Source organism: Miscanthus floridulus, chromosome 13, assembly GCF_019320115.1.
Source record: "Miscanthus floridulus cultivar M001 chromosome 13, ASM1932011v1, whole genome shotgun sequence".
Lineage (NCBI taxonomy): Eukaryota > Viridiplantae > Streptophyta > Magnoliopsida > Poales > Poaceae > Miscanthus > Miscanthus floridulus.
In genome coordinates, this window is record NC_089592.1 from 15,820,413 (window position 1) to 15,845,137 (window position 24,725).

The 24,725-nt window shown below is 46.8% G+C and overlaps 2 protein-coding genes, 2 long non-coding RNA genes and 1 pseudogene across 9 annotated transcripts; 2 read left to right on the forward strand and 3 right to left on the reverse strand.

Moving 5' to 3' along the window:
• The first annotated feature begins 443 nt into the window (after positions 1 to 443).
• On the forward strand, positions 444 to 6,386 carry LOC136499150 (uncharacterized). Of its 2 annotated transcripts, XR_010769921.1 has the most exons (4): positions 444 to 760; positions 5,146 to 5,345; positions 5,636 to 5,852; positions 6,263 to 6,386. It is a non-coding gene; the product is annotated as an uncharacterized lncRNA (long non-coding RNA). The 2 variants fall into 2 exon arrangements; XR_010769920.1 differs by lacking the exon at positions 6,263 to 6,386 and having other exon boundaries at positions 5,636 to 5,942.
• On the reverse strand, positions 1,194 to 13,792 carry LOC136499146 (ABC transporter B family member 14-like). 5 transcript variants are annotated; one of them, XM_066494838.1, is made up of 11 exons: positions 13,662 to 13,792; positions 12,217 to 12,464; positions 12,036 to 12,090; positions 5,952 to 6,127; positions 5,640 to 5,840; positions 5,300 to 5,559; positions 4,882 to 5,195; positions 4,338 to 4,561; positions 3,704 to 4,056; positions 3,072 to 3,505; positions 1,194 to 2,963 (listed from the first exon to the last, which is right to left on the reverse strand). In XM_066494838.1, exons 1-11 carry the CDS (start codon positions 13,666 to 13,668, stop codon positions 1,483 to 1,485), a joined length of 3,753 nt encoding a protein of 1,250 aa, XP_066350935.1. In that variant the 5' UTR covers positions 13,669 to 13,792; the 3' UTR covers positions 1,194 to 1,482. The 5 variants fall into 5 exon arrangements, with proteins under 5 accessions (XP_066350935.1, XP_066350934.1, XP_066350937.1 ...); XM_066494837.1 differs by lacking the exon at positions 13,662 to 13,792 and having other exon boundaries at positions 12,217 to 13,029; XM_066494840.1 differs by lacking the exons at positions 12,217 to 12,464; positions 13,662 to 13,792 and adding an exon at positions 6,236 to 6,376 and having other exon boundaries at positions 1,195 to 2,963; positions 12,036 to 12,054.
• Positions 8,792 to 9,439, reverse strand: LOC136501848 (uncharacterized; annotated as a pseudogene).
• A 1,421-nt stretch (positions 13,793 to 15,213) lies between the features above and the next one.
• On the forward strand, positions 15,214 to 21,896 carry LOC136499149 (uncharacterized). Its single transcript, XR_010769919.1, has 3 exons — positions 15,214 to 16,630; positions 21,021 to 21,220; positions 21,511 to 21,896. It is a non-coding gene; the product is annotated as an uncharacterized lncRNA (long non-coding RNA).
• LOC136499148 (ABC transporter B family member 14-like) lies at positions 17,021 to 22,917 on the reverse strand. Its single transcript, XM_066494842.1, has 10 exons — positions 22,612 to 22,917; positions 22,431 to 22,485; positions 21,827 to 22,002; positions 21,515 to 21,715; positions 21,175 to 21,434; positions 20,757 to 21,070; positions 20,213 to 20,436; positions 19,569 to 19,921; positions 18,936 to 19,369; positions 17,021 to 18,827 (listed from the first exon to the last, which is right to left on the reverse strand). Exons 1-10 carry the CDS (start codon positions 22,915 to 22,917, stop codon positions 17,347 to 17,349), a joined length of 3,804 nt encoding a protein of 1,267 aa, XP_066350939.1. The 3' UTR covers positions 17,021 to 17,346.
• Between the last annotated feature and the right edge of the window lie 1,808 nt (positions 22,918 to 24,725).

Here is a 24,725-nt window from a genome sequence, read left to right on the forward strand (position 1 = left end):
GAATATTTTTTAAGAGAATCAGGTGTTCGAATCAATCGTGGTAGGAAAAACACAATAATAACACGAGGTTTGAATAGATGTTTTTCCATGATTTTTGTGTGAAATCAAACATAAAAAGAAGTTACCTACGTTTTTTATGCAAGCAATTTCTGCGAAAAATCTAACTCTCTAACTCATCCATAGCATTGGAAATCCTTTCTTTTTCTTGTTTTTCCTACAATCCAAAGGGTGGCCTAAGAATCATAAATAGCCGCCACTCATAATTTTATTTTGAAAATATTATTATGACATTCGTTAATGATATTTTATAGGTGCTTTTTAATACAATTGATTAAGTTGTCGATATTTGTATGTTTTAATATTTATTAATATCTATTTTCCAATGATATATTATTATGATCGGGAGGCCCACACTGGGAGTCCGAGTCCCACACTCTCCCCGTTCCCATTCCTGGCCGTCAGATTACGATCGGGAGGCCCACACTGGGCAGCGCACCAACTGGCCCCGCCGCCGGAGAGCGCTCCGTCTCCGGCGGCACACCGTCTCCCGTTCTTCCCGCGCCTTCCTTTCCCCGACGGAAGCGGCGCCATGGTCGCCAGTCGCCACGCGCTCGCCGTAGGAGCAGGAGCAGCGACTGCGGCCCGCCAGCCTCCGGATGGGTAGCTGTTATGCGCAACAACTGAAGGAGCGCGGAGGGAGACGGAGGAAGGGACCAAACAGGAGGCGAGGGGAATCGGAGGCGGTACGGCTGATGAGCGGGTGAGTGCAATCTCTGCGTAGGTTTCCCATTCGTCTCCCTGAAAATAGTAGCTTCAAAATACTTCGGTTTCCTACTTTCCTTGCTGTATGGTGTAAGTTTGGTTGTACGACGTTTTTCTCTTGGCGGAGGATAGGGTTAGAGTCCTCGTTTTCTTTGTGAATTGTGATTGTGATGTTAAATGTTGATGCAACCACAACCTCATGATTAATACCGTTCTCTCTCTCAAATAAACATCGTTAGAATTATGAGATTGGGCCAAACACTTTGTCCCTCGTTGCATAACTTCTTCTTTTTTTTTGGGGGTGGGGGGGGGGGGGGGGGGGTGGATTTGGTTATGCAGGTACTCTGAATCTTGCGTTCTGTACTATTTCCGAGCAGAATATGCATGCTAAGAAGTAAGAATGGGGGTATCCTTGGGAAATTGGTTTCAAGGATCTTGATTGAAGACTTGGGCTGTGAAAATTGCAGAAATTGACAAAACGATACGGCCCCTAATAGGCCAGCAGACTTAATTTTATCAAAATCTGTAGTGAACAGTGAGCACTGTTCATATACGATGGCATTTGTACTCAACTAACTTATTTCTCACAAGCAAAAGTGCAGTCACATATCTCTTGGGGCATCAAATGCTTGCCAATGGATGTATTGGCAGTGAGATCCTCCCTCCCTTCAGATCTTGACTCCACAGTTGCTTTTACTTTCTGTGCCACACATCATGATATTAGTCTTTGACTCCTTTGCTTTGCATATGGTACAGTCTGGAGTAAACACAATTGTTTGCCGAGATCAATGTTTCATGGCTGCCCAATTCAATCACCTGCCCTTTATCCATCACGGCAATCACATCTGCGCTTGTGACTGTGGACATTCTATGTGCAATCGTGATGCTTGTGATCTTGCTTGAAAGATCGCCTTTGTTTTTCCACTCTTTTGCTAGCAGGGAGCTCATCACCACCATCTCAGATTGACTGTCTAGAGCACTTGTCGCTTCATCCAATAGCATTATGGTGGGCCTCTTTAGTATAGCTCTTGCAATGGCTATTCGCTGCTTCTGACCTCCAGAAAGCTGACTTCCTCTGTCCCCAACCACAGTGTCATATCCATTTGACAGGCCACTGATGAACTTATGAATGTTTGCCTCCATTGCAGCCTCAACTATTTCTGATTCTGACGCACCTTCATTACCATAGCTGATGTTCTCTCTAATAGACAAGTTGAACAAGATTGGCTCTTGCTGAACTAGTCCTATGTGCTTTCTCAGGTATCTCAAATTGTAGTCTCGGATGTCCTTACCATCCACAAGCACCTGTCCTTCACAAGGATCATAGAATCTTAGCAGAAGAGCCAACACTGTGGATTTTCCTGAACCACTTGGGCCGACCAATGCCACCTGTTGCCCTGGTTCAATATCTAGATTGAAGCCATCTAGTATGATCACTTCTGGCCTTGAAGTGTAGCTGAAACTGACATCTTGAAACACAACGTCACCCGCTAATCTTTCTTCAGAATGCACTTCTGGAACATCTGGTACAATTCGCGTTTCTCTGTCAAGTATGTCAAGTGCAGGGTCCAATACTGTGATAGCAGACAAGACTAGAGGGATCAATGACCATAGCTCTGTGATGGAAGGTATTGTCATTGCAAATGCTTGGTATGATCGTACACAATCTTTGAATGATGATAGGTTCTTATCAAGTAGCATGATGGTGAAACTCAATGCGATGGCATGTGTCATATGCCACAAACAGAGGGAAGTCCCTTGTACTACACCATATTTGATGCTTTCTACTCTGCTTGTACGCATTGGTTCTTGGAGTGATAAGTCTGCTTTCTTTAGTATTTCATCTTCCTGAACAAACGATGCCACGGTTTGAATATTGCTGACAGCCTCTGAAGTAAGGGAAATTAGCTTCCGGTGAGATGTAGAGAAGTCAGTGGCAAAACCTTTTGCAGACCTGACTTGTACAATGCCAGCAAAGAAGTGGAATGGCATCAAAGTCCATGCAACAAGACCCATCCTCCAGTTCACTACTGTGCTCAACACTGTGGTTATTACAATTGAAGAGATACATTGGACAATGAGAGACATCCGATCAGATATGATGGTTTTAATCATGGAGGTGTCACCGATGATACGTGAGGTTAGAAAGCCGACGCTGTTCTTTGGTTGTTCAAACCAACCTATTTCATTCCGAAGAATGACTGCGTTCATTGAAGAGAAATGGTGTTATGATTCCGAACAACAACAAATCATATTCTTCTTTGTTAATTGCAATTGTGAGAGACACAAAGTTATGGTCGTCAACAAACCTGAAAAGAGGGCCTCCCTTAGGTTATTCATTGCCCTTTCACCAACCAGGCCATATATATAGTGCTGGAAGATGTTACTGAAAAATGTGAGCAGTCCAATGAGGAATAAAATTACTGAGTACTTGCTGACGATACTCTTTGCATCTGGTTTAATGTATGCTATGCCAACTGTCATGATGTAGAAAGCAAATATAGGCCTTGAAATCCCAGAGATTGCTGCAGCTGTGGAGCCCAGCAGAACCTTCTCCGGGAGCAGTTTAAAAGTTCCAAGGAATATTCTATAGAAAGTTGATCTTCTCTTTCTGATTGCTTGCTTTGGTTGCTCGGTCTGTTCTAGTGTTTTTTCTTGTTCACTAGAAGTGAAAGATGGTTTGTTGTATGTTCCATCTTGTGATTCTTCTTTTTCCTTTTCTTCTTTGACTTGATCAATAAATCTGTTTTACCAATCAAATAAACAAATGAGTAAACTGTTCGCCAGTTCCATGTAAACCAAGTTAGGTATCATCGATCTAGTTGCAGAAAAGTATATTCTCGGTGTTACATTGTTGCATTTTCAATACAGTGCCATGATGGATTCAATGCGAGAACATTTTACTATGTGGAAAAAAAAGTGGTCAATTGATTGCATCTACCTTGTCTTGCTCTTGCCAGAATCCTTCTCCAGATTTTGCATACTGCATATACTTGAGTAGAATTCACTTTTCTCCAGCAATTCTTCGTGTGTTCCAGATTGAGCTACTCTTCCATTCTCCACAAGAACGATCTTGTCTGCATTTATGATTGTTGACATTCTGTGGGCAATTAAGATAACTGTCCTTCCTTGCATAGCTATGTCAAGAGCTTCCTGAACTATCTTCTCAGATTCAGAATCAAGTGCACTTGTCGCTTCATCAAGCAGTAGAATTGGTGGATCTTTTAGAATGGCTCTTGCAATTGCTATTCTTTGTTTCTGACCTCCTGATAATTGTACACCTCTTTCTCCTACCTGTAGTGGTTAATCAAAGAAGCGATGATTGCTATTTTCTACTTCTGGAGTCTAACAAAATTTTATGAAAATTAATAAAGAGCATACGCAGCATATTGCTGCTTCCACATGATTTCTTGGTACTGAGCTTCCTAGCTGACAACAAAATCAATTCTTCAGTGTCCAGCTTAATTTTTCTGGCTATTAAATATATTAATAATTTCATCCACAACCATGGAAAAAAAAGAAACGAGATTCGGGAGGTGTTCAATGGTCCTTGCTTAAATAAAATAAAATCTCACCTCAGTTGCATATTGGTTTGGAAGTTTGGATATAAAAGAGTGCACATTAGCTGTTTTGGCTGCTTCAATTATCGCTTCATCAGTTGCATCAATTTTGCCAATTCTCAAGTTGTCCATGATGGTACCTGAAAATAGTGATGGCTCTTGGGATACTGAACCTATATTTGTCCGCAGGAACTTCAGATCGAGTGTTTTAATGTCTTGACCATCAATGAGAATCGCGCCTGCATTTTATAACAACTTATTCACAAAAACATTTTTGCAAGAAAACTAGCAGACACAATATTTGACCGTTATATTCTATGCATAAGTTTCCTTTCCATTTTTTTTGTTTCTGAGTATTGGATTTTGTTTGATATACCCACATTTCATTCCTATGTTTGTGTAGAATTTAATATGTGAAGTGGTCATGTAAGGTTGTAACCTCAAAAACTCTATCTCATAATGTCAAGAACTATTGGACACAACCACATATATACTGATTGAATAGTATATCCATAAATGAATGTTTGTGCAATGATAAGCATGTTCCCTATAATGTTACCTAATATAGGATCGTAGAACCTTTGAACCAGAGAAATCACTGTGCTCTTTCCACATCCACTGCTCCCCACAAGAGCTAAAATATTGCCTGCCTGTATAGCCAGTGAGAAACCTTGGAGAACTGGCTTATCCTCACGGGATGGATATGTGAAGTGCACCTCTTGTATTTCTATACCTCCAGTGACCTTTTCCAAGATTTTTCCCTTTGATTCGTAACTTATTGCTGGATTTCTTTTGATAATCTTAAATACTTCTTTCCCAGCAGCTTTTGCTTGGCTGAAGGCCTGAAGATCTGGTGCTGCATTCGATAGATATCTGAATCACAGACAACTATATAGGATTAATATATATTTGAACATTCGAGTACAAGATAATCATGCAATATCCTACATTGCTGAAAGGAGATTTCTCAGTATTACATTGCACCAGAGAGGACATTAACGACGGCTGCAATTGTTTCACCAGGTTTTGCTTTTCTGTCAATTACAGCAGCTGCTCCAACCCAGATTACCAATGAATATGAACAGAATGTTGCGATCTGTAACATTCCCAAACCTAGACCTTTCGCCATCGACTCTTTCTTGCTTAACGTGTATTGATTATCCATGCAATTGTTGAAAGATTTGATAGCTGACTTTTCTCCAACAAATGAGAAGACGGTCTTTATATGTGCAAGATTCTGTGGACAAATATATCATATGATTACAAATTCAATTTAAACCTACTTAACTTTAACAAGGCATTCATTTGCATAGGTACCTGTTCTACAATAGTGGTTGCTTCAGACACGAAAGATGTTCTTGTGAGGGACATGCGGGCCATCATTTTGGCATAAGATGCTCCAACCACGAGGAGCATAGGTACAACTAGAAGAGAGAGCAGGCCAACCTCCCAACAGCACGCGAAGGCAACAATGATAGCAACTAAGAATGTGGAGAAGTTTGACATAAAGTGACCCATCTGAAGAAAATAGTAAGCCAACTTTTAAGATTGGCTATCATCGAGCAAATTTTTGGTACTTCTCTTTGGGTTAGTACTCTTGCAGTGATATACTAGAAGGAAAATTAATACCTTTTCACCAATTGCATCTTGTATGACACTCATGTGATTGGTTGCCCCAGCTATGATATTTGCAGTGGTTAAGTCAGTGTCGAAAGCTCCAATATCTTGACTGAGCACTGATCTCAGATATGCTATCCGCATGCGTGCCATTTGCCTCTGACTTGTATGCATCCAACTTGCAGTTTCTATAGCAGGGCCATTGTGAGTTCGTGACGAAAAGATTAGAGACTTCATGGAAAATACTTAAGCTATTTCATATCATTTCAATTCCCATGATGCTGTGTGATACCGACCGGTGCTCTCCCTCTGATGGATCGCAGGTTGTACGGATGGGTGATTGCGGGACGAGGCTTGAAGATGGATGATCGGCGGCGGGGCGCCGTGGTTTCTCGCGCAGGGAAGAGACGGCGGCGGCTAGGGCAACTCCCGGCTCCCTAAGGAAGCCGAGTAAGATTAATACTCTTGCTTAAAATCCAATTGTGCCTGATTACAAGTATTTATACTTCTATGAATAGAATTAGGAAATAAAACTAAATATGCTAACGGGCTGCCTTAGCCGGTAATGGGCTTGCGCCTGGCATACTGCAGCCCGGTCATAACATCTCTTCCCACCTCGACAAACAGCTCGTCCTCGAGCTGGACATCGGGGTAAAGGTTCTTGAAGTCATCGAGCGGTTCCCATGTCGCATCGTCGTCGGGAAGTCCGTGCCATTTGACCAGCAGCATCCAATCACCACGGCGGAGTTGAGCACGCAGAACACGTTCCGGAGCTGGCAGCAGGCGCCCATCCTGAACAGGTGGCACCGCCGCCGTAGTCGTGGGAAGATCACCCCGCCACTGCTTGAGCAAGCCAACATGAAAAACGTCATGGAGACGTGCACCTTCTGGTAGCTGAAGGCGGTAGGCCACCTGGCCTATCCGTTCCTTGATCTGGAAAGGCCCAGCGTAGCGCGGCCGCAGCTTGCCCTTTGCCGGCGTGGCAAGAACGTGGGTGGGTCGATGGAGCAGACGAAGGAGTACCCAGTCGCCGACGTTGAAGTCCACAGCGCGATGATGCTCGTCGTAGTGGCGCTTGGCATGCTGCTGTGCCTGAAGAAGACGCTCCCGGACCTCCACCAAGAAGGCGTCCTGGTCCCGGAGCATGGTGTCCACGGCCGCCGTGTCAGCGGCCCCCTCTCGGTGAGGAAGGAGGGGCGGCGGAGGCCGGCCGTAGACCACCTCAAACGGCGTCGCCCGGAGCGCCGTGTGGAACGACGTGTTGTAGCAGTACTCCGCCCACGGAAGCCAGTCCACCCATGAGCGCGGCCGGTCGCCGGTCGCCGGTCGCACAACGAAGGTACATCGCGATCACCTTGTTAACGATCTCAGATTGGCCGTCAGACTGAGGGTGAAACGCCGTGCTCAAACGCAGTTTCACACCTGCAAGCTTAAAGAGGTCACGCCACAGGTTGCTGGTGAAGACCGGATCGCGATCGCTGACGATGGAGTTGGGGAAGCCGTGGAGCCGCACAATCCCGTCGAAGAAGGCACGGGCGACCGAGGCGGCGGTGTAGGGGTGGCTGAGGGCAATGAAGTGAGCGTATTTGGAAAACCGATCCACCACCGTCAAGATCGCCGACTTGCCATGCACCTTGGGAAGACCGTCGATGAAGTCCATGGAGATGTCGGCCCACACCTGGGACGGCACGTCCAGGGGTTGGAGGAGGCTAGCCGGCTGTGTTGTTGGCGTCTTGTTGCGTTGGCACACGTCGCAGGAGCGGACGAAATCCTGCACAAGCTTGCGGTCGCCGGGGATGTAGAAATCGCCACGTAGTCGCACCAAGGTCTTCTGAACTCCCTCATACCCGGCGGTGTGGGCCAGTGCCACCACTTGGTGGCGGAGGTCCCCCAGATCAGGAACGTAGACGCGCTTGATGTGGAGGAGAAACCCATCCACGGTCCCCCACGGCGCCTCCAGTTGGTTGCCGTCCTGCTGTTGCAGGAGGCCGCGCGCCACGGGGTCGTCGGTAGTAGCCTTCCTGATGTCATCGAAGAGGGTGAAGGACGGTCCCGACAAGGCGCACACCGCTGCAGTGTCCTCGTCGCGGCGGGATAGCGCGTCGGCCGCTGAATTGAGGCGTCCCGGACGATACTCCACTGTGAAATCGAACCCGAACAACTTGCTAATCCACTGGTGTTGCGGAACCGTGGAAAGCCGTTGGTCCAGGAGGAACTTCAGACTGTAGTGGTCGGTGCGGACGAGGAAGCGACGCCCCCACAAGTACGGTCTCCAATGTCGCACCGCTTGCACCAAGCCAATTAGCTCGCGCTCATAGGCTGCTAGTTTGACATGGCGTGCAGCGAACGGCCTGCTGAAGAAGGCAAGGGGGCCCGACCCCTGGTGTAGAACAGCGCCAAAGCCCGCGCCCGACGCGTCGCAGTCGACCAGGAACTGGCGCTTGAAGTCCGGCATCTGCAAAACCGGGGCTGACGAGAGAGCCTGCTTGAGGGCGACAAAGGCCTCAGCAGCCTCCGCTGTCCAGACGAACGCCTCCTTGCGCAGGAGACGCGTGAGTGGTGCCACGATGGAGCCGAAATCGCGGATGAACTTCCGGTAGTAGCCGGCGAGCCCGAGGAAACCGCGCACACCCCGTGGGGAGCGAGGCGTCGACCAAGAGGCGACCGTGGCCACCTTGTCGCTGTCCATAGCGACGCCGTCAGCGGAGATGACGTGGCCGAGATAGGCGACGGAGAGGGACCCAAAGGAGCACTTCGACCTCTTCAGGTAGAGGCCGTGAGCTCACAAAGCGGTGAAGACCAGGCCCACATGCTGGAGATGCTCGGACCACGACGTGTTGTAGATGAGAATGTCATCGAAGAAAACCAGCACGAACCTGCGGAGAAAGGGCCGGAGGACGTCATTCATCGGCGCCTGGAAGGTAGCCGGGGCGTTGGACAGCCCAAACGGCATCACCAGGAACTCGAAGTGGCCGTGGTGGGTGCGGAAAGCGGTCTTCTCGACGTCCGCTGGGTGCATGCGCACCTGGTGGTAGCCCGATCGGAGGTCGAGCTTGGTGAAGTAGCGCGCCCCGTGAAGCTCGTCGAGGAGTTCATCAACCACCGAAATTGGAAATTTATCCTTGGACGTTTTGTCATTGAGCGCGCGATAGTCGATGCAGAAACGCCATGATCTGTCCGCCTTCTTGACAAGCAGCACCGGCGCGGAGAACGGGGATGTACTTGGGCGGATGATGCCCTGCCCCAACATGGTGGCACACTGCCGCTCCAACTCGTCCTTCTGCAGCTGCGGGTACCTGTAAGGGCGCACCGCCACCGGCGCGGTCCCAGGTAGGAGGTGGATGCGGTGGTCGTAGGGCCGCGCTGGAGGGAGGCCACGAGGTTCGTCGAAGATGGCCCCGTGCTGCAGTAGTAGCTGTTCCAGCAGCGGGTGCTGCGGGTCAGCCATGACCGCGGCCAAGGGCTGGTGCGTCGTCGGAGCGCCGGGTGGACCCACGCATTGCCACGTCACGCGACGGCCGTCCTTCTGAAAGGCGACCGTCAGTCCCTCGAAGTCCCAGAGCAGGGGGCCCAACGTCCCGAGGAAATCGACGCCGAGGATGAAGTCGAAACAGCCGAGCGTGAGGCCGATGCAGGTGACGGGGAAGGACTCACCGCCGATGGTGATAGGGACGTCATGGGCGATCCCCTCACACGGCGCGCGCTCGCCGTTGGCGACGGTGACAGAAAGGTGGGCGCCCCCCCCCCCCCCGGAACGAGCCCCAGGCGACGCATGACGGTTCCCTGGAGGAAGGTGTGGGAGGACCCCGTGTCCAGCAGGGCGAGGAGGCGTTCCCCGTTGATCACAACCGGCAGCAGCAAGGTGTGGTAGGTTCGGATCCCTGCAAGAGCGTACACTGAAACAACAAGGGCATTAACAGTGGCCCCCCCTCCCGGAGGGATCGGCTCCTCAGGCTGTGCAGCCGCGTCAGCGTCCACTGCAGTGAGCCCCTCGTCATCGATGTAGTCTGCGGACTCCAGGTAGAACAAGCGGGGGCACACGTGTCCACGTACATACTGCTCATCGCAGTTATAGCACAAGCCTTGGCGACATCGTTCGAGCATCTCGGCCGATGATAAACGTCTGAACGGTCGAGCAGTTGTCGCTGCGCCCGAACCTGCAGAGGCCGGCGCTGGAAGGGCGGGCGCGGCCGCTGGAGTACCACCCCCCCAGGAGCCCATGCTGGAAGGGCCGATCGCTGAGGAGGACGGGCGCCACGCTGCACAGGCACCGCCAAGGCCTCGGCGCAACGTTCGAAAGCACGAGCCAAGTACATGGCCGTCTGGAGGTCGCCGGGATCGCGCATCTCCACATCGACGCGAATGTGGTCCGGGAGGCCACCCACGAACAGCTCGGCCTTCTGGCGTGTAGAGATGTCCCGGGCGTGTGCCAGGATCGCATGGAAGCGACCCGCGAACTCCTCCACCGTAGAGTGAAACGGCAGCCGTCCCAGTTCCGCCAGTCGGGTATCGCGGATAGGAGGCCCGAAACGTTGGCGACACAAGTCCTTGAAACGGTCCCATGGAGGCATGCCCTCGTCCTGCTCGAGGGCGTAATACCACGTCTGGGCCGCTCCAGTGAGGTGGTAGGATGCCATCCATGTGCGTTGCGACGCCGGCGTGAGTTGGCCCCGAAAGAATTGCTCACAATGCGTGAGCCAGTTCAACGGATCCACGGAGCCATCATAAGATGTGAACTCAAGCTTGTGAAATTTTGGGGGCATGCTGCCCTGCGCGCCCGCCGGAGCGCCACATTCGAAGGCCCTGTCGTTGGAGCTCGGGACGCTGCTGCCGTGGAAGAGGGTGCCATCCATCCCGCCGTAGAGGGTACCCGACGCCACGGGGCCCCCATGGTCCATTACGTCACCAGTGGAGGCCGTCACGGGGACGTGCGGCCGGGACGGGGCCGTGGTATAAATAGGGCTGGGTTGCCCCAGTGCCCATGCCGGAATCGGGGAGGGCGATGGCGGAAATCGGATCATGTGGATCGGAACGTTCGTCGACGGCAGCGGCGTAGAGGTGGAAGACGATGGGCTGGCATCGGCGGGCATCCCGTAGGGGTACGAGATCGGCAGCATCTGCTGGGAAGACGGCAGGGACGGCTGGAGTGGTGCTGCTTGGGTCGGCATCGGCGGATGGAGGTACTGGAGGATGGACTGCATCGTCAGCCGCATCTCCGCCATGCCATGGCTGAGATCGACGATGGCCGCCGTCGTTTGCTCGGGCGTGAAGATGACCCGCGGGGCAGCCGGCGCGCCCATCGGCAGCGACCGTGTCGGCACCATCGCCGACGTGGAGGAGGACGCAGGTGGTGGCGCAGTGGTGGACGAAGCTGGCGGCGCGGGTGCGGCCAACAGCGGCACGGTGGTGGAGGGCAGGGGGATCGACATGGCTGATACCAGGTTGATACCGACCGGTGCTCTCCCTCTGATGGATCGCAGGTTGTACGGATGGGTGATTGCGGGACGAGGCTTGAAGATGGATGATCGGCGGCGGGGCGCCGTGGTTTCTCGCGCGAGGAAGAGACGGCGGCGGCTAGGGCAACTCCCGGCTCCCTAAGGAAGCCGAGTAAGATTAATACTCTTGCTTAAAATCCAATTGTGCCTGATTACAAGTATTTATACTTCTATGAATAGAATTAGGAAATAAAACTAAATATGCTAACGGGCTGCCTTAGCCGGTAATGGGCTTGCGCCTGGCATACTGCAGCCCGGTCATAACACTGTGTTCTTGCTGCATGTGTGGACAAGTAGTTACATAGGGAATGCCATTATAATTACTATGTATTCCTCTTTCTTACCACCAAATGAATTGTTTTATTTGCATGCTTATTTCTTTTTCAATTTGCTGCTTGCCTGCTACTGTATTCAAACTTCAAAGATAGTTTTTTGGCCAATTATTTTTAGGTGTCCAATAAATGATGTTTGGTTAAATACTACTGCATCCGTCCTGCAAAGAGCTTCAGTATGCTTCATACAAGGCATAATTACCGGTTTGCTTTCTTTGTCTTACATTGTTGATAACATAGGAAAGTTAGAAATTGAAGACTTCACTCACCAATCATTCCGCCAGGAAGGGTAACAATTGCTAAGGTCCACATATATGGAATTAACTGCAAACAGGAACATGTAAAGTAGATAATGTTAGTGAAACAACACTAAAATCAAACAAAAATCAATCAGCAGAATCGAATGGCATTTAACAGGGTAGCTTGAAAATAAATCAGATCTGAGGTAACCTTAGAGAGTTCATGGACTGTGGCCTCGTTATTGCCCATGTTGTTCCCGACCACGTCAAGAGTTTTCCCTAGTATGTAGTACGACATTGAAGGCCCCATGCCATGTATGAAGGACCCCATGGTTCCTGATACCATGAGCAGCCTATCTAGTGCATCCGCGTAGCAAAGCAGGCCAAAGAATGGAAACGATCTGTCTTCAGCCTCTGTTTCTGGCGCCATAGATGCTGCTGGTGTGCTTTTCTTGCCATCTGCAATGTTAGGTTCAGATGACTCAGTGGGCCTATCCTTCTCTTGGATGAGTGGCATTGCTTTTCCCGGATCTTGTGTTAATTTGCAAAAAAGTGAGTAGCCGGCACACTGAGTTTTATAGCACTAGTAGCTAGTACACACAATAACAACCACATAGCTACAAATTTGCACGGATGATACTATCAAGATTCATAATTAATTATTCCAGCTCCAGCCTCGAAAAAATAGATTATCTATTGCTCATTTTTTGTTCATGACTCCTTTGCTGACATGCAAGACGATGTCAACCTGCGTATTCAGACATGAAAGTAAACTTTCTTGATGATGTCTCCGACTTTAGTTTTGCAGTAAAAGTCACACCTTTGGGAAATACTAAGCATGAATCATTTGTCCTCGTAACCATATTATAGGGCATGCGGCAACATTGTTTTCATCTACACGTTACATTACTTTACTCCAGCTACAAGTCTAATCCAGAATAGCAATGCCACTTTGCTGTCTGGCATATTTGGAAGCAGAGAAACAACTTCATATTCGACAGAGGTCGGCCTTCTTTCTCTTCTTGGAAAAACCTCTTCCGTCAAGAGGCCAAACTTCAGGCTTTTAGAATAAGGGCAACGTATCATGTGCAAACAAACTAACCTGTGCAAACTTGGAAACTACCAATCAGGACCACTGGATGCTACCCCCACCCGCCGTCCTTTTTTCTGCTCTTAAGCCCCCTCACCCCATCCATTGGATCAGCATCCAGTGGTCCTGATTGGTAGTTTCTAAGTTTGCACAGATCGGTTGGTTTGCACATGATATATTGCCTAGAATGAGAGATGATAGATGTGTAGCTTTTCTCCTCTGTTTAGATCTCCTCTCTTAGGCCTCTCTGGTTTTTGGCCTGCAGTTCCCTTCCCGCCGTGGCTACCTCAGCCCTCCGGCTGGTTGGTTTGTTGGGCCTCCCTGGTTTTTGGCCTGCGGTTCCCTTCCCGCCGTGGCTACCTCAGCCCTCCGGCCAGTTGGTTTGTTGTTATTTCTCTATCTTTTGTATAGGTTTCTGTTTTTATTTAATAAAATCCTACGGTGGGGGCTTCCCCTGCTGTATTTCCCGTTCAAAAAAAATGCCACTAAAAGGTTAATCGACACACTAAACTAGTAGACGATGATGCAGCCATCACTAGAACGATAGACCTGTTAAGTAAACATACCCTTCATTGGAGCCCATCGGAGAACTTGTCCACCACGCAGGAAAACCGGCGGCTTGAAGACTTCCAAGTGGTGGAGATGCTGCTGCAGCCAGGGCAGCGAGATTACCGGCGGCCGAAGTGGATCCAATAGCAGGGGCGGCGGGAGCACCGGCGACCAAAGCAGATCGGGCAGCGAGGGCGGCGGGAGCACCCCTGCCTTGCCCTGCCCTGCCTTGCCTGGAACTTGAGGATGGCGGCCGAAGTGGATTCATGTTCTCTGTGATTTCGGAAGGATTGGGGGTGGATGATGCTAGGTCTTGGAATTGGGGGCTTGGAGACCGACAATTTGAGGCCAGGCGAGCACGCGCGGGAGAGCCAGGCGAGCGGGAGAGCCAGCGAGCGGGCGCGGGAAAATGCCGACGCGGCGGCGGGAGAAGCGTGGGGGAAAGGAGGGAACGACGACCGCGCGCGGGAAAGCGGACGCGGGAGCGGGAGCGATGGCGCGGAAGAGTCGAGCGCGCGCGGAGCGAGCGGGCGAGCGCGCCATCTGCTTGGCGGCGGCGGCGGCGGCACACTGGATCCGGATCGAAACTACTCGAGTCTCTCCAATGGCGTTTCCGTGGTTTCTTGGTGCATCGGTGCTAGCGTCGATGTCGTTCGCTCGAGAAGAAATCGTTTCTCCATTTTGTACTCTCTTTTTTCATTAATTCCTATGCCACGTTAGTAAAAAAAAATTGAACTGTCAAGACAATTAATAGATAGAAACCATCATAAATATGATATTGAGACTGTCCTTTATCTTATGGTGCTCAATCAGATCATGGATGAATCATTATGCCCGAGACATGAGGAAGGAAGCATACCACCGAGAGATACACAACCTTGACGGTAAAGTTCGATGGAATTAAGATTTCACATGTTCTCCGCCAAGACAACAATGCAGTAGCTAGATACACTCGCCAAGATGGGGTCCGATCAAGATCAAGATCCCGTCCTGACTGGAGTCTTCCTCCAAGAGTTACATAAGCTATTGATCCAAGTGTACGTGGAGACAGAAACAGAAACGAAGAATGGAGGTCCAAGCGACGACACATAACATGAGCATGAAGTCATGGTCATCAAACGTGACTCGACTTAGCCTTACCTCAACTACGACCTCCTACGAGAAACACAGACACTCCCACGGGATATGAAGCTGCTGCCAGGTGCATGCCTCGCTCTGCATGCCAAGTCATACACCCGTGGTCAAGGGCAAGCAACCGTATCTGCCCACCAACCGTTTCGCCCGCGCGATCCACCTCGGGCCCCATGCCCCTCTAGCTTCCCTGAATCCCCAGGTACGGCAAGCAGGCAGGCGCGCACGGGCCCACGAGTGAGCGTCAGAATGCTACCCTACGCGCACAGTAAGTCAGTAAACCACGTGCTAATCACTCCGTGTCAAGGAATAATCCCGCGAGTCGCAAGATAATGACCATCCCAACCTGTCAAATTCCGCCTCCGCACCACTGCCACTGACGTGATAGGACCGTAGGAGCACTTGCGGTGCGGGAATGGAAAGACTGAGAGCTAGAAAGGAGGGGGCACCATGTGGACGCCCCGGGGCTCTAACCGCCTGCTTCCAAATGTGGAGGGCGAGTCCTACAAAACCGTGGGCCGTTTCACGGTAAAGGATGGCTGCCAATATCCTTGCAAATTTATCATATCACAATGGTCATAGTTGTATATACTGCCGGTAGTATGATTATACCATATATTGGCACATCGTACTTCTGAGGTGAAGAAGGCTCTGGAGTAGAAATTTTGGAGGGTTGAATTCGTAAAGAAAAATTTTCTGTGAGAGCTTTTGGAACAAATAATGCTTTCCAACAGATCCTTTGGATTGGGCTATTCCAAAAGAATTTGGAGGAAGAGAAATTAGGTTCAACCTTATTGTTTTGCTTTCTATATTTTCCAATGTTGCTTCTAAAGGTTTCTTTCTAAACTTTCCCTTACATCACGATTTGATGTGTCATGGTATATGTATATCCTATATTTTTTTCTTTCTTTTCATACCTGTGTTCCAAATGAGACATGAACAAAAACAACAAGCTAGTGTGGTTTCGCCATAATGGGTTGGGCCGTTATTATTTAGCTATGGCAGTCCCATTTAATCAACAGAGAAGTGAAGAATACATAAATCATATTTCTGATTTTTATGAATACTTTTTAGTTTTTTCTATACATATTAAGCTTTAAAAACTTAGGATGATTGACACATGATATTTATTGGCTGATACCTTATATGGATCTAGGGTTTTAGGAAAAAAACCCATGAATGAGATTGCAAAACAGAAAAAACAAACATAAAATTTGTAGAATATTTTCTAAGAGAATTAGGTGTTCGAATCAATCATGGTAGGAAAAACACAATAATAACATGAGGTCTGAATAGATGTTTTTCCACGATTTTTGTGTGAAATCAAACATAAAAGAAAGTTACCTACGTTTTTTATGCAAGCAATTTCTGCGAAAAATCTAACTCTCTAACTCATCCATAGCATTGGAAATCCTTTCTTTTTCTTGTTTTTCCTACAATCCAAAGGGTGGCCTAAGAATCATAAATAGCCGCCACTCATAATTTTATTTTGAAAATATTATTATGACATTCGTTAATGATATTTTATAGGTGTTTTTTAATACAATTGATTAAGTTATCGATATTTGTAATTTTTAATATTTATTAATATCTATTTTCCAATGATATATTATTATGATCGGGAGGCCCGGCACACCGTATCCCGTTCTTCCCGCGCCTTCCTTTCCCCGACGGAAGCGGCGCCATGGTCGCCAGTCGCCACGCGCTCGCCGTAGGAGCAGGAGCAGCGACTGCGGCCCGCCAGCCTCCGGATGGGTAGCTGTTATGCGCAACAACTGAAGGAGCGCGGAGGGAGACGGAGGAAGGGACCAAACAGGAGGCGAGGGGAATCGGAGGCGGTACGGCTGATGAGCGGGTGAGTGCAATCTCTGCGTAGGTTTCCCATTCGTCTCCCTGAAAATAGTAGCTTCAAAATACTTCGGTTTCCTACTTTCCTTGCTGTATGGTGTAAGTTTGGTTGTACGACGTTTTTCTCTTGGCGGAGGATAGGGTTAGAGTCCTCGTTTTCTTTGTGAATTGTGATTGTGATGTTAAATGTTGATGCAACCACAACCTCATGATTAATACCGTTCTCTCTCTCAAATAAACATCGTTAGAATTATGAGATTGGGCCAAACACTTTGTCCCTCGTTGCATAACTTCTTCTTTTTTTTTGGGGGTGGGGGGGGGGGGGGGGATTTGGTTATGCAGGTACTCTGAATCTTGCGTTCTGTACTATTTCCGAGCAGAATATGCATGCTAAGAAGTAAGAATGGGGGTATCCTTGGGAAATTGGTTTCAAGGATCTTGATTGAAGACTTGGGCTGTGAAAATTGCAGAAATTGACAAAACGATACGGCCCCTAATAGGCCAGCAGACTTAATTTTATCAAAATATGCAGTCAACAGTGAGCACTGTTCATATACGATGGCATTTGTACTCAACCAACTTATTTCTCACATGCAAAAGTGCAGTTACATATCTCTTGGGGCATCAAATGCTTGGCAATGAATGTATTGGCAGTGAGATCCTCCCTCCCTTCAGATCTTGACTCCACAGTTGCTTTTACTTTCTGTGCCGCACATCATGATATTAGTCTTTGACTCCTTTGCTTTGCATATGGTACAGTCTGGAGTAAACACAATTGTTTGCCGAGATCAATGTTTCATGGCTGCCCAATTCAATCACCTGCCCTTTATCCATCACGGCAATCACATCTGCGCTTGTGACTGTGGACATTCTATGTGCAATCGTGATGCTTGTGATCTTGCTTGAAAGCTCGCCTTTGTTTTTCCACTCTTTTGCTAGCAGGGAGCTCATCACCACCATCTCAGATTGACCGTCTAGAGCACTTGTCGCTTCATCCAATAGCATTATGGTGGGCCTCTTTAGTATAGCTCTTGCAATGGCAATTCGCTGCTTCTGACCTCCAGAAAGCTGACTTCCTTTGTCCCCAACCACAGTGTCATATCCATTTGACAGGCCACTGATGAACTCATGGATGTTTGCCTCCATTGCAGCCTCAACTATTTCTGATTCTGATGCACCTTCATTACCATAGCTGATGTTCTCTCTAATAGACAAGTTGAACAAGATTGGCTCTTGCTGAACTAGTCCTATGTGCTTTCTCAGGTATCTCAAATTGTAGTCTCGGATGTCCTTACCATCCACAAGCACCTGTCCTTCACAAGGATCATAGAATCTTAGCAGAAGAGCCAACACTGTGGATTTTCCTGAACCACTTGGGCCGACCAATGCCACCTGTTGCCCTGGTTCAATATCTAGATTGAAGCCATCTAGTATGATCACTTCTGGCCTTGAAGGGTAGCTGAAACTGACATCTTGAAACACAACGTCACCCGCTAATCTTTCTTCAGAATGCACTTCTGGAACATCTGGTACAATCCGCGTTTCTCTGTCAAGTATGTCAAGTGCAGGGTCCAATACTGTGATAGCGGACAAGACTAGAGGGATCAATGACCATAGCTCTGTGATGGAAGATATTGTCATTGCAAATGCTTGGTATGATCGTACACAATCTTTGAATGATGATAGGTTCTTATCAAGTAGCATGATGGTGAAACTCAATGCGATGGCATGTGTCATATGCCACAAACAGAGGGAAGTCCCTTGTACTACACCATATTTGATGCTTTCTACTCTGCTTGTACGCATTGGTTCTTGGAGTGATAAGTCTGCTTTCTTTAGTATTTCATCTTCCTGAACAAACGATGCCACGGTTTGAATATTGCTGACAGCCTCTGAAGTAAGGGAAATTAGCTTCCGGTGAGATGTAGAGAAGTCAGTGGCAAAACCTTTTGCAGACCTGACTTGTACAATGCCAGCAAAGAAGTGGAATGGCATCAAAGTCCATGCAACAAGACCCATCCTCCAGTTCACTACTGTGCTCAACACTGTGGCTATTACAATTGAAGAGATACATTGGACAATGAGAGACATCCGATCAGATATGATGGTTTTAATCATGGAGGTGTCACCGATGATACGTGAGGTTAGAACGCCGACGCTGTTCTTTGGTTGTTCAAACCAACCTATTTCATTCCGAAGAATGACTGCGTTCATTGAAGAGAAATGGTGTTATGATTCCGAACAACAACAAATCGTATTCTTCTTTGTTAATTGCAATTGTGAGAGACACAAAGTTATGGTCGTCAACAAACCTGAAAAGAGGGCCTCCCTTAGGTTATTCATTGCCCTTTCACCAACCAGGCCATATATATAGTGCTGGAAGATGTTACTGAAAAATGTGAGCAGTCCAATGAGGAATAAAATTACTGAGTACTTGCTGATGATACTCTTTGCATCTGGTTTAATGTATGCTATGCCAACTGTCATGATGTAGAAAGCAAATATAGGCCTTGAAATCCCAGAGATTGCTGCTGCTGTGGAGCCCAGCAGAACCTTCTCCGGGAGCAGTTTAAAAGTTCCAAGGAATATTCTATAGAAAGTTGATCTTCTCTTTCTGATTGCTTGCTTTGGTTGCTCGGTCTGTTCTAGTGTTTTTTCTTGTTCACTAGAAGTGAAAGATGGTTTGTTGTATGTTCCATCTTGTGATTCTTCTTTTTCCTTTTCTTCTTTGACTTGATCAATAAATCTGTTTTACCAATCAAATAAACAAATGAGTAAACTGTACGCCAGTTCCATGTAAACCAAGTTAGGTATCATCGATCTAGTTGCAGAAAAGCATATTCTCAGTGTTACATTGTTGCATTTTCAGTACAGTGCCATGATGGATTCAATGCGAGAACATTTTACTATGTGGAAAAAAAAAGTGGACAATTGATTGCATCTACCTTGTCTTGCTCTTGCCAGAATCCTTCTCCAGATTTTGCATACTGCATATACTTGAGTAGAATTCACTTTTCTCCAGCAATTCTTCGTGTGTTCCAGATTGAGCTACTCTTCCATTCTCCACAAGAACGATCTTGTCTGCATTTATGATTGTTGACATTCTGTGGGCAATTAAGATAACTGTCCTTCCTTGCATAGCTATGTCAAGAGCTTCCTGAACTATCTTCTCAGATTCAGAATCAAGTGCACTTGTCGCTTCATCAAGCAGTAGAATTGGTGGATCTTTTAGAATGGCTCTTGCAATTGCTATTCTTTGTTTCTGACCTCCTGATAATTGTACACCTCTTTCTCCTACCTGTAGTGGTTAATCAAAGAAGCGATGATTGCTATTTTCTACTTCTGGAGTCTAACAAAATTTTATGAAAATTAATAAAGAGCATACGCAGCATATTGCTGCTCCCACATGATTTCTTGGTACTGAGCTTCCTAGCTGACAACAAAATTAATTCTTCAGTGTCCAGCTTAATTTTTCTGGCTATTAAATATATTAATAATTTGATATAATTTCATCCACAACCATGGAAAAAAAAGAAACGAGATTCGGGAGGTGTTCAATGGTCTTTGCTTAAATAAAATAAAATCTCACCTCAGTTGCATATTGGTTTGGAAGTTTGGATATAAAAGAGTGCACATTAGCTGTTTTGGCTGCTTCAATTATCTCTTCATCAGTTGCATCAATTTTGCCAATTCTCAAGTTGTCCATGATGGTACCTGAAAATAGTGATGGCTCTTGGGAAACTGAACCTATATTTGTCCGCAGGAACTTCAGATCGAGTGTTTTAATGTCTTGGCCATCAATGAGAATCGCGCCTGCATTTTATAACAACTTATTCACAAAAACATTTTTGCAAGAAAACTAGCAGACACAATATTTGACCGTTATATTCTATGCATAAGTTTCCTTTCCATTTTTTTTGTTTTTGAGTATTGGATTTTGTTTGATATACCCACATTTCATTCCTATGTTTGTGTAGAATTTAATATGTGAAGTGGTCATGTAAGGTTGTAACCTCAAAAACTCTATCTCATAATGTCAAGAACTATTGGACACAACCACATATATACTGATTGAATAGTATATCCATAAATGAATGTTTGTGCAATGATAAGCATGTGCCCTATAATGTTACCTGATATAGGATCGTAGAACCTTTGAACCAGAGAAATCACTGTGCTCTTTCCACATCCACTGCTCCCCACAAGAGCTAAAATATTGCCTGCCTGTATAGCCAGTGAGAAACCTTGGAGAACTGGCTTATCCTCACGGGATGGATATGTGAAGTGCACCTCTTGTATTTCTATATCTCCAGTGACCTTTTCCAAGATTTTTCCCTTTGATTCGTAACTTATTGCTGGATTTCTTTTGATAATCTTAAATACTTCTTTCCCAGCAGCTTTTGCTTGGCTGAAGGCCTGAAGATCTGGTGCTGCATTCGATAGATATCTGAATCACAGACAACTATATAGGATTAATATATATTTGAACATTCGAGTACAAGATAATCATGCAATATCCTACATTGCTGAAAGGAGATTTCTCAGTATTACATTGCACCGGAGAGGACATTAATGACGGCTGCAATTGTTTCACCAGGTTTTGCTTTTCTGTCAATTACAGCAGCTGCTCCAACCCAGATTACCAATGAATATGAACAGAATGTTGCGATCTGTAACATTCCCAAACCTAGACCTTTCGCCATCGACTCTTTCTTGCTTAACGTGTATTGATTATCCATGCAATTGTTGAAAGATTTGATAGCTGACTTTTCTCCAACAAATGAGAAGACGGTCTTTATATGTGCAAGATTCTGTGGACAAATATATCATATGATTACAAATTCAATTTAAACCTACTTAACTTTAACAAGGCATTCATTTGCATAGGTACCTGTTCTACAATAGTGGTTGCTTCAGACACGAAAGATGTTCTTGTGAGGGACATGCGGACCATCATTTTGGCATAAGATGCTCCAACCACGAGGAGCATAGGTACAACTAGAAGAGAGAGCAGGCCAACCTCCCAACAGCACGCGAAGGCAACAATGATAGCAACTAAGAATGTGGAGAAGTTTGACATAAAGTGACCCATCTGAAGAAAATAGTAAGCCAACTTTTAAGATTGGCTATCATCGAGCAAATTTTTGGTACTTCTCTTTGGGTTAGTACTCTTGCAGTGATATACTAGAAGGAAAATTAATACCTTTTCACCAATTGCATCTTGTATGACACTCATGTGATTGGTTGCCCCAGCTATGATATTTGCAGTGGTTAAGTCAGTGTCGAAAGCTCCAATATCTTGACTGAGCACTGATCTCAGATATGCTATCCGCATGCGTGCCATTTGCCTCTGACTTGTATGCATCCAACTTGCAGTTTCTATAGCAGGGCCATTGTGAGTTCGTGACGAAAAGATTAGAGAATTCATGGAAAATACTTAAGCTATTTCATATCATTTCAATTCCCACGATGCTGTGTTCTTGCTGCATGTGTGGACAAGTAGTTACATAGGGAATGACATTATAATTACTATGTATTCCTCTTTCTTACCACCAAATGAATTGTTTTATTTGCATGCTTATTTCTTTTTCAATTTGCTGCTTGCCTGCTACTGTATTCAAACTTCAAAGATGGTTTTTTGGCCAATTATTTTTAGGTGTCCAATAAATGATGTTTGGTTAAATACTACTGCATCCGTCCTGCAAAGAGCTTCAGTATGCTTCATACATGGCATAATTACCGGTTTGCTTTCTTTGTCTTACATTGTTGATAACATAGGAAAATTAGAAATTGAAGACTTCACTCACCAATCATTCCGCCAGGAAGGGTAACAATTGCTAAGGTCCACATATATGGAATTAACTGCAAACAGGAACATGTAAAGTAGATAATGTTAGTGAAACAACACTAAAATCAAACAAAAATCAATCAGCAGAATCGAATGGCATTTAACAGGGTAGCTTGAAAATAAATCAGATCTGAGGTAACCTTAGAGAGTTCATGGACTGTGGCCTCGTTATTGCCCATGTTGTTCCCGACCACGTCAAGAGTTTTCCCTAGTATGTAGTACGACATTGAAGGCCCCATGCCATGTATGAAGGACCCCATGGTTCCTGATACCATGAGCAGCCAATCTAGTGCATCCGCGTAGCAAAGCAGGCCAAAGAATGGAAACGATCTGTCTTCAGCCTCTGTTTCTGGCGCCATACATGCTGCTGGTGTGCTTTTCTTGCCATCTGCAATGTTAGGTTCAGATGACTCAGTGGGCCTATCCTTCTCTTGGATGAGTGGCATTGCTTTTCCCGGATCTTGTGTTAATTTGCAAAAAAGTGAGTAGCCGGCACACTGAGTTTTATAGCACTAGTAGCTAGTACACACAATAACAACCACATAGCTACAAATTTGCACGGATGATACTATCAAGATTCATAATTAATTATTCCAGCTCCAGCCTCGAAAAAATAGATTATCTATTGCTCATTTTTTTTGTTCATGACTCCTTTGCCTCGAAAAATAAATTATTCTCTCTCACAGAATACTATTTAATCATCCAAAATCAGCCCAAACCTGACCAGCCGAACGGCCCCAAGCCCATGGCCCTGTTCGCTTCTCTTATAATCCGTCTTTTTCAACTTGTTTTTTCAGCCGGAACAGTGTTTTTCTCTCACAACAAATCAACTGGAACAGTATTTTGACTTGTTTTTCAGCGAATCGAACGGAGCCATGAAAGTAAACTTTCTTGATGATGTCTCCGACTTTAGTTTTGCAGTAAAAGTCACACCTTTGGGAAATACTAAGCGTGAATCATTTGTCCTCGTAACCATATTATATGGAATGCGGCAACATTGTTTTCATCTACACGTTACATTACTTTACTCCAGCTACAAGTCTAATCCAGAATAGCAATGCCACTTTGCTGCCTCGCATATTTGGAAGCAGAGAAATAACTTTATATTTGACAGAGGTCGGCCTTCTTTCTCTTCTTGGAAAAACCTCTTCCGTGAAGAGGCCAAACTTCAGGCTTTTAGAATGAGAGATGATAAACGTGTAGCTTTTCTTCTCTGTATAGATCTCCTCTCTTAGGTGTCGTTGTTTCGAACAAATACCGGCAAGTAAATTTATAATTATTACGTGTTAGGCCCGGATGATGCACTAAAGGACACAAGGTTTATACTGGTTCGGGCCGAATGTCCCTACGTCCAGTCTACTGCTGCTCGTGTTATCAGTACCGAAAAAGGTTCGTAGTAGGGGGTACAAACGGTCGAGAGAGGGAAAGGTCCCAAGTCTCTGATGGAGTGGTCGAAAGGGCGCCAAGAGCTTGGTCGCTGCTTGTTTCTATGCGTGATGTGTTGTGTGTGTGTGTGTGTCGAACTGGTCTCTCTTCGCGGGGTGTCATGCCCTCCCTTTTATAGACCAAGGGGGAGCAGGAGGTTTACAGATGGGAGAAAGAGGAAAAAACCTACGGTAGTGGTCGCCCTTCGAAGGTGCTAAGCTTTCCTTTTCCTTTGAGCCTGTTCCACTGTCATGGCAGATCATGGCAGGGATAGCGCGTCCGCTGACCCTGACAGGGCCACGCCCTAGCCTTGCTTCAGTGAGTGGTTACGTTCCGTCCTCCCTCGGCAGACGGTGCGGGGTGTCAGGGCGCCGAGCCATGACTCTGCGGGGGTAGACGGGGAAATGACTATACGCTATTACTGTAGCTGATGTGAGTTCTTCCTTAGATTGTAGCGGTTGTCGTATGCTTGTGTTAGTGTCCGCGCCCGAGGGCTGAAGGCGGTGCCTACTACACTGTGGGACGAAAGTCGACGCCTACAACACTATTCGGGCACTGTTATGTCGGAAAGGGTTTAAAGCGTCCGTCCCATCGTATCCTGACGGTACCTTCCTGCAGGCGCACAGGGCATGGCCCTCGATACTGCAGTTGACTCGAATGTCCTGTCGTACCCTGTGCTCATCTTTATGAAGGATCAGGGTGCAGTCGTCGGGCGAGGTGGAGTCTAGCCTTTAGCCGTCGGGCGAGGTGGAGTCTAGCCCTTAGCCGTCGGGCGAGGCGGAGTCTAGCCTTTAGCCGTCGAGTGAGGCGGAGCCCACCCCCGGACATC

Coding starts and splice junctions, on each gene's coding strand:
- LOC136499148 (XM_066494842.1), bottom strand. CDS start 22,917: ATGCCACTCATCCAAGAGAAGGATAGGCCCACTGAGTCATCTGAACCT. Junction 20,437..20,756: donor GTTCTACGATCCTATATCAG/GTAACATTATAG, acceptor TATAAAATGCAG/GCGCGATTCTCATTGATGGC. Junction 19,922..20,212: donor CAAACCAATATGCAACTGAG/GTGAGATTTTAT, acceptor TAACCACTACAG/GTAGGAGAAAGAGGTGTACA.
- LOC136499146 (XM_066494837.1), bottom strand. CDS start 12,522: ATGCCACTCATCCAAGAGAAGGATAGGCCCACTGAGTCATCTGAACCT. Junction 12,091..12,216: donor CAGTCCATGAACTCTCTAAG/GTTACCTCAGAT, acceptor TCCTGTTTGCAG/TTAATTCCATATATGTGGAC. Junction 6,128..12,035: donor CCTTCCTGGCGGAATGATTG/GTGAGTGAAGTC, acceptor GCCCTGCTATAG/AAACTGCAAGTTGGATGCAT.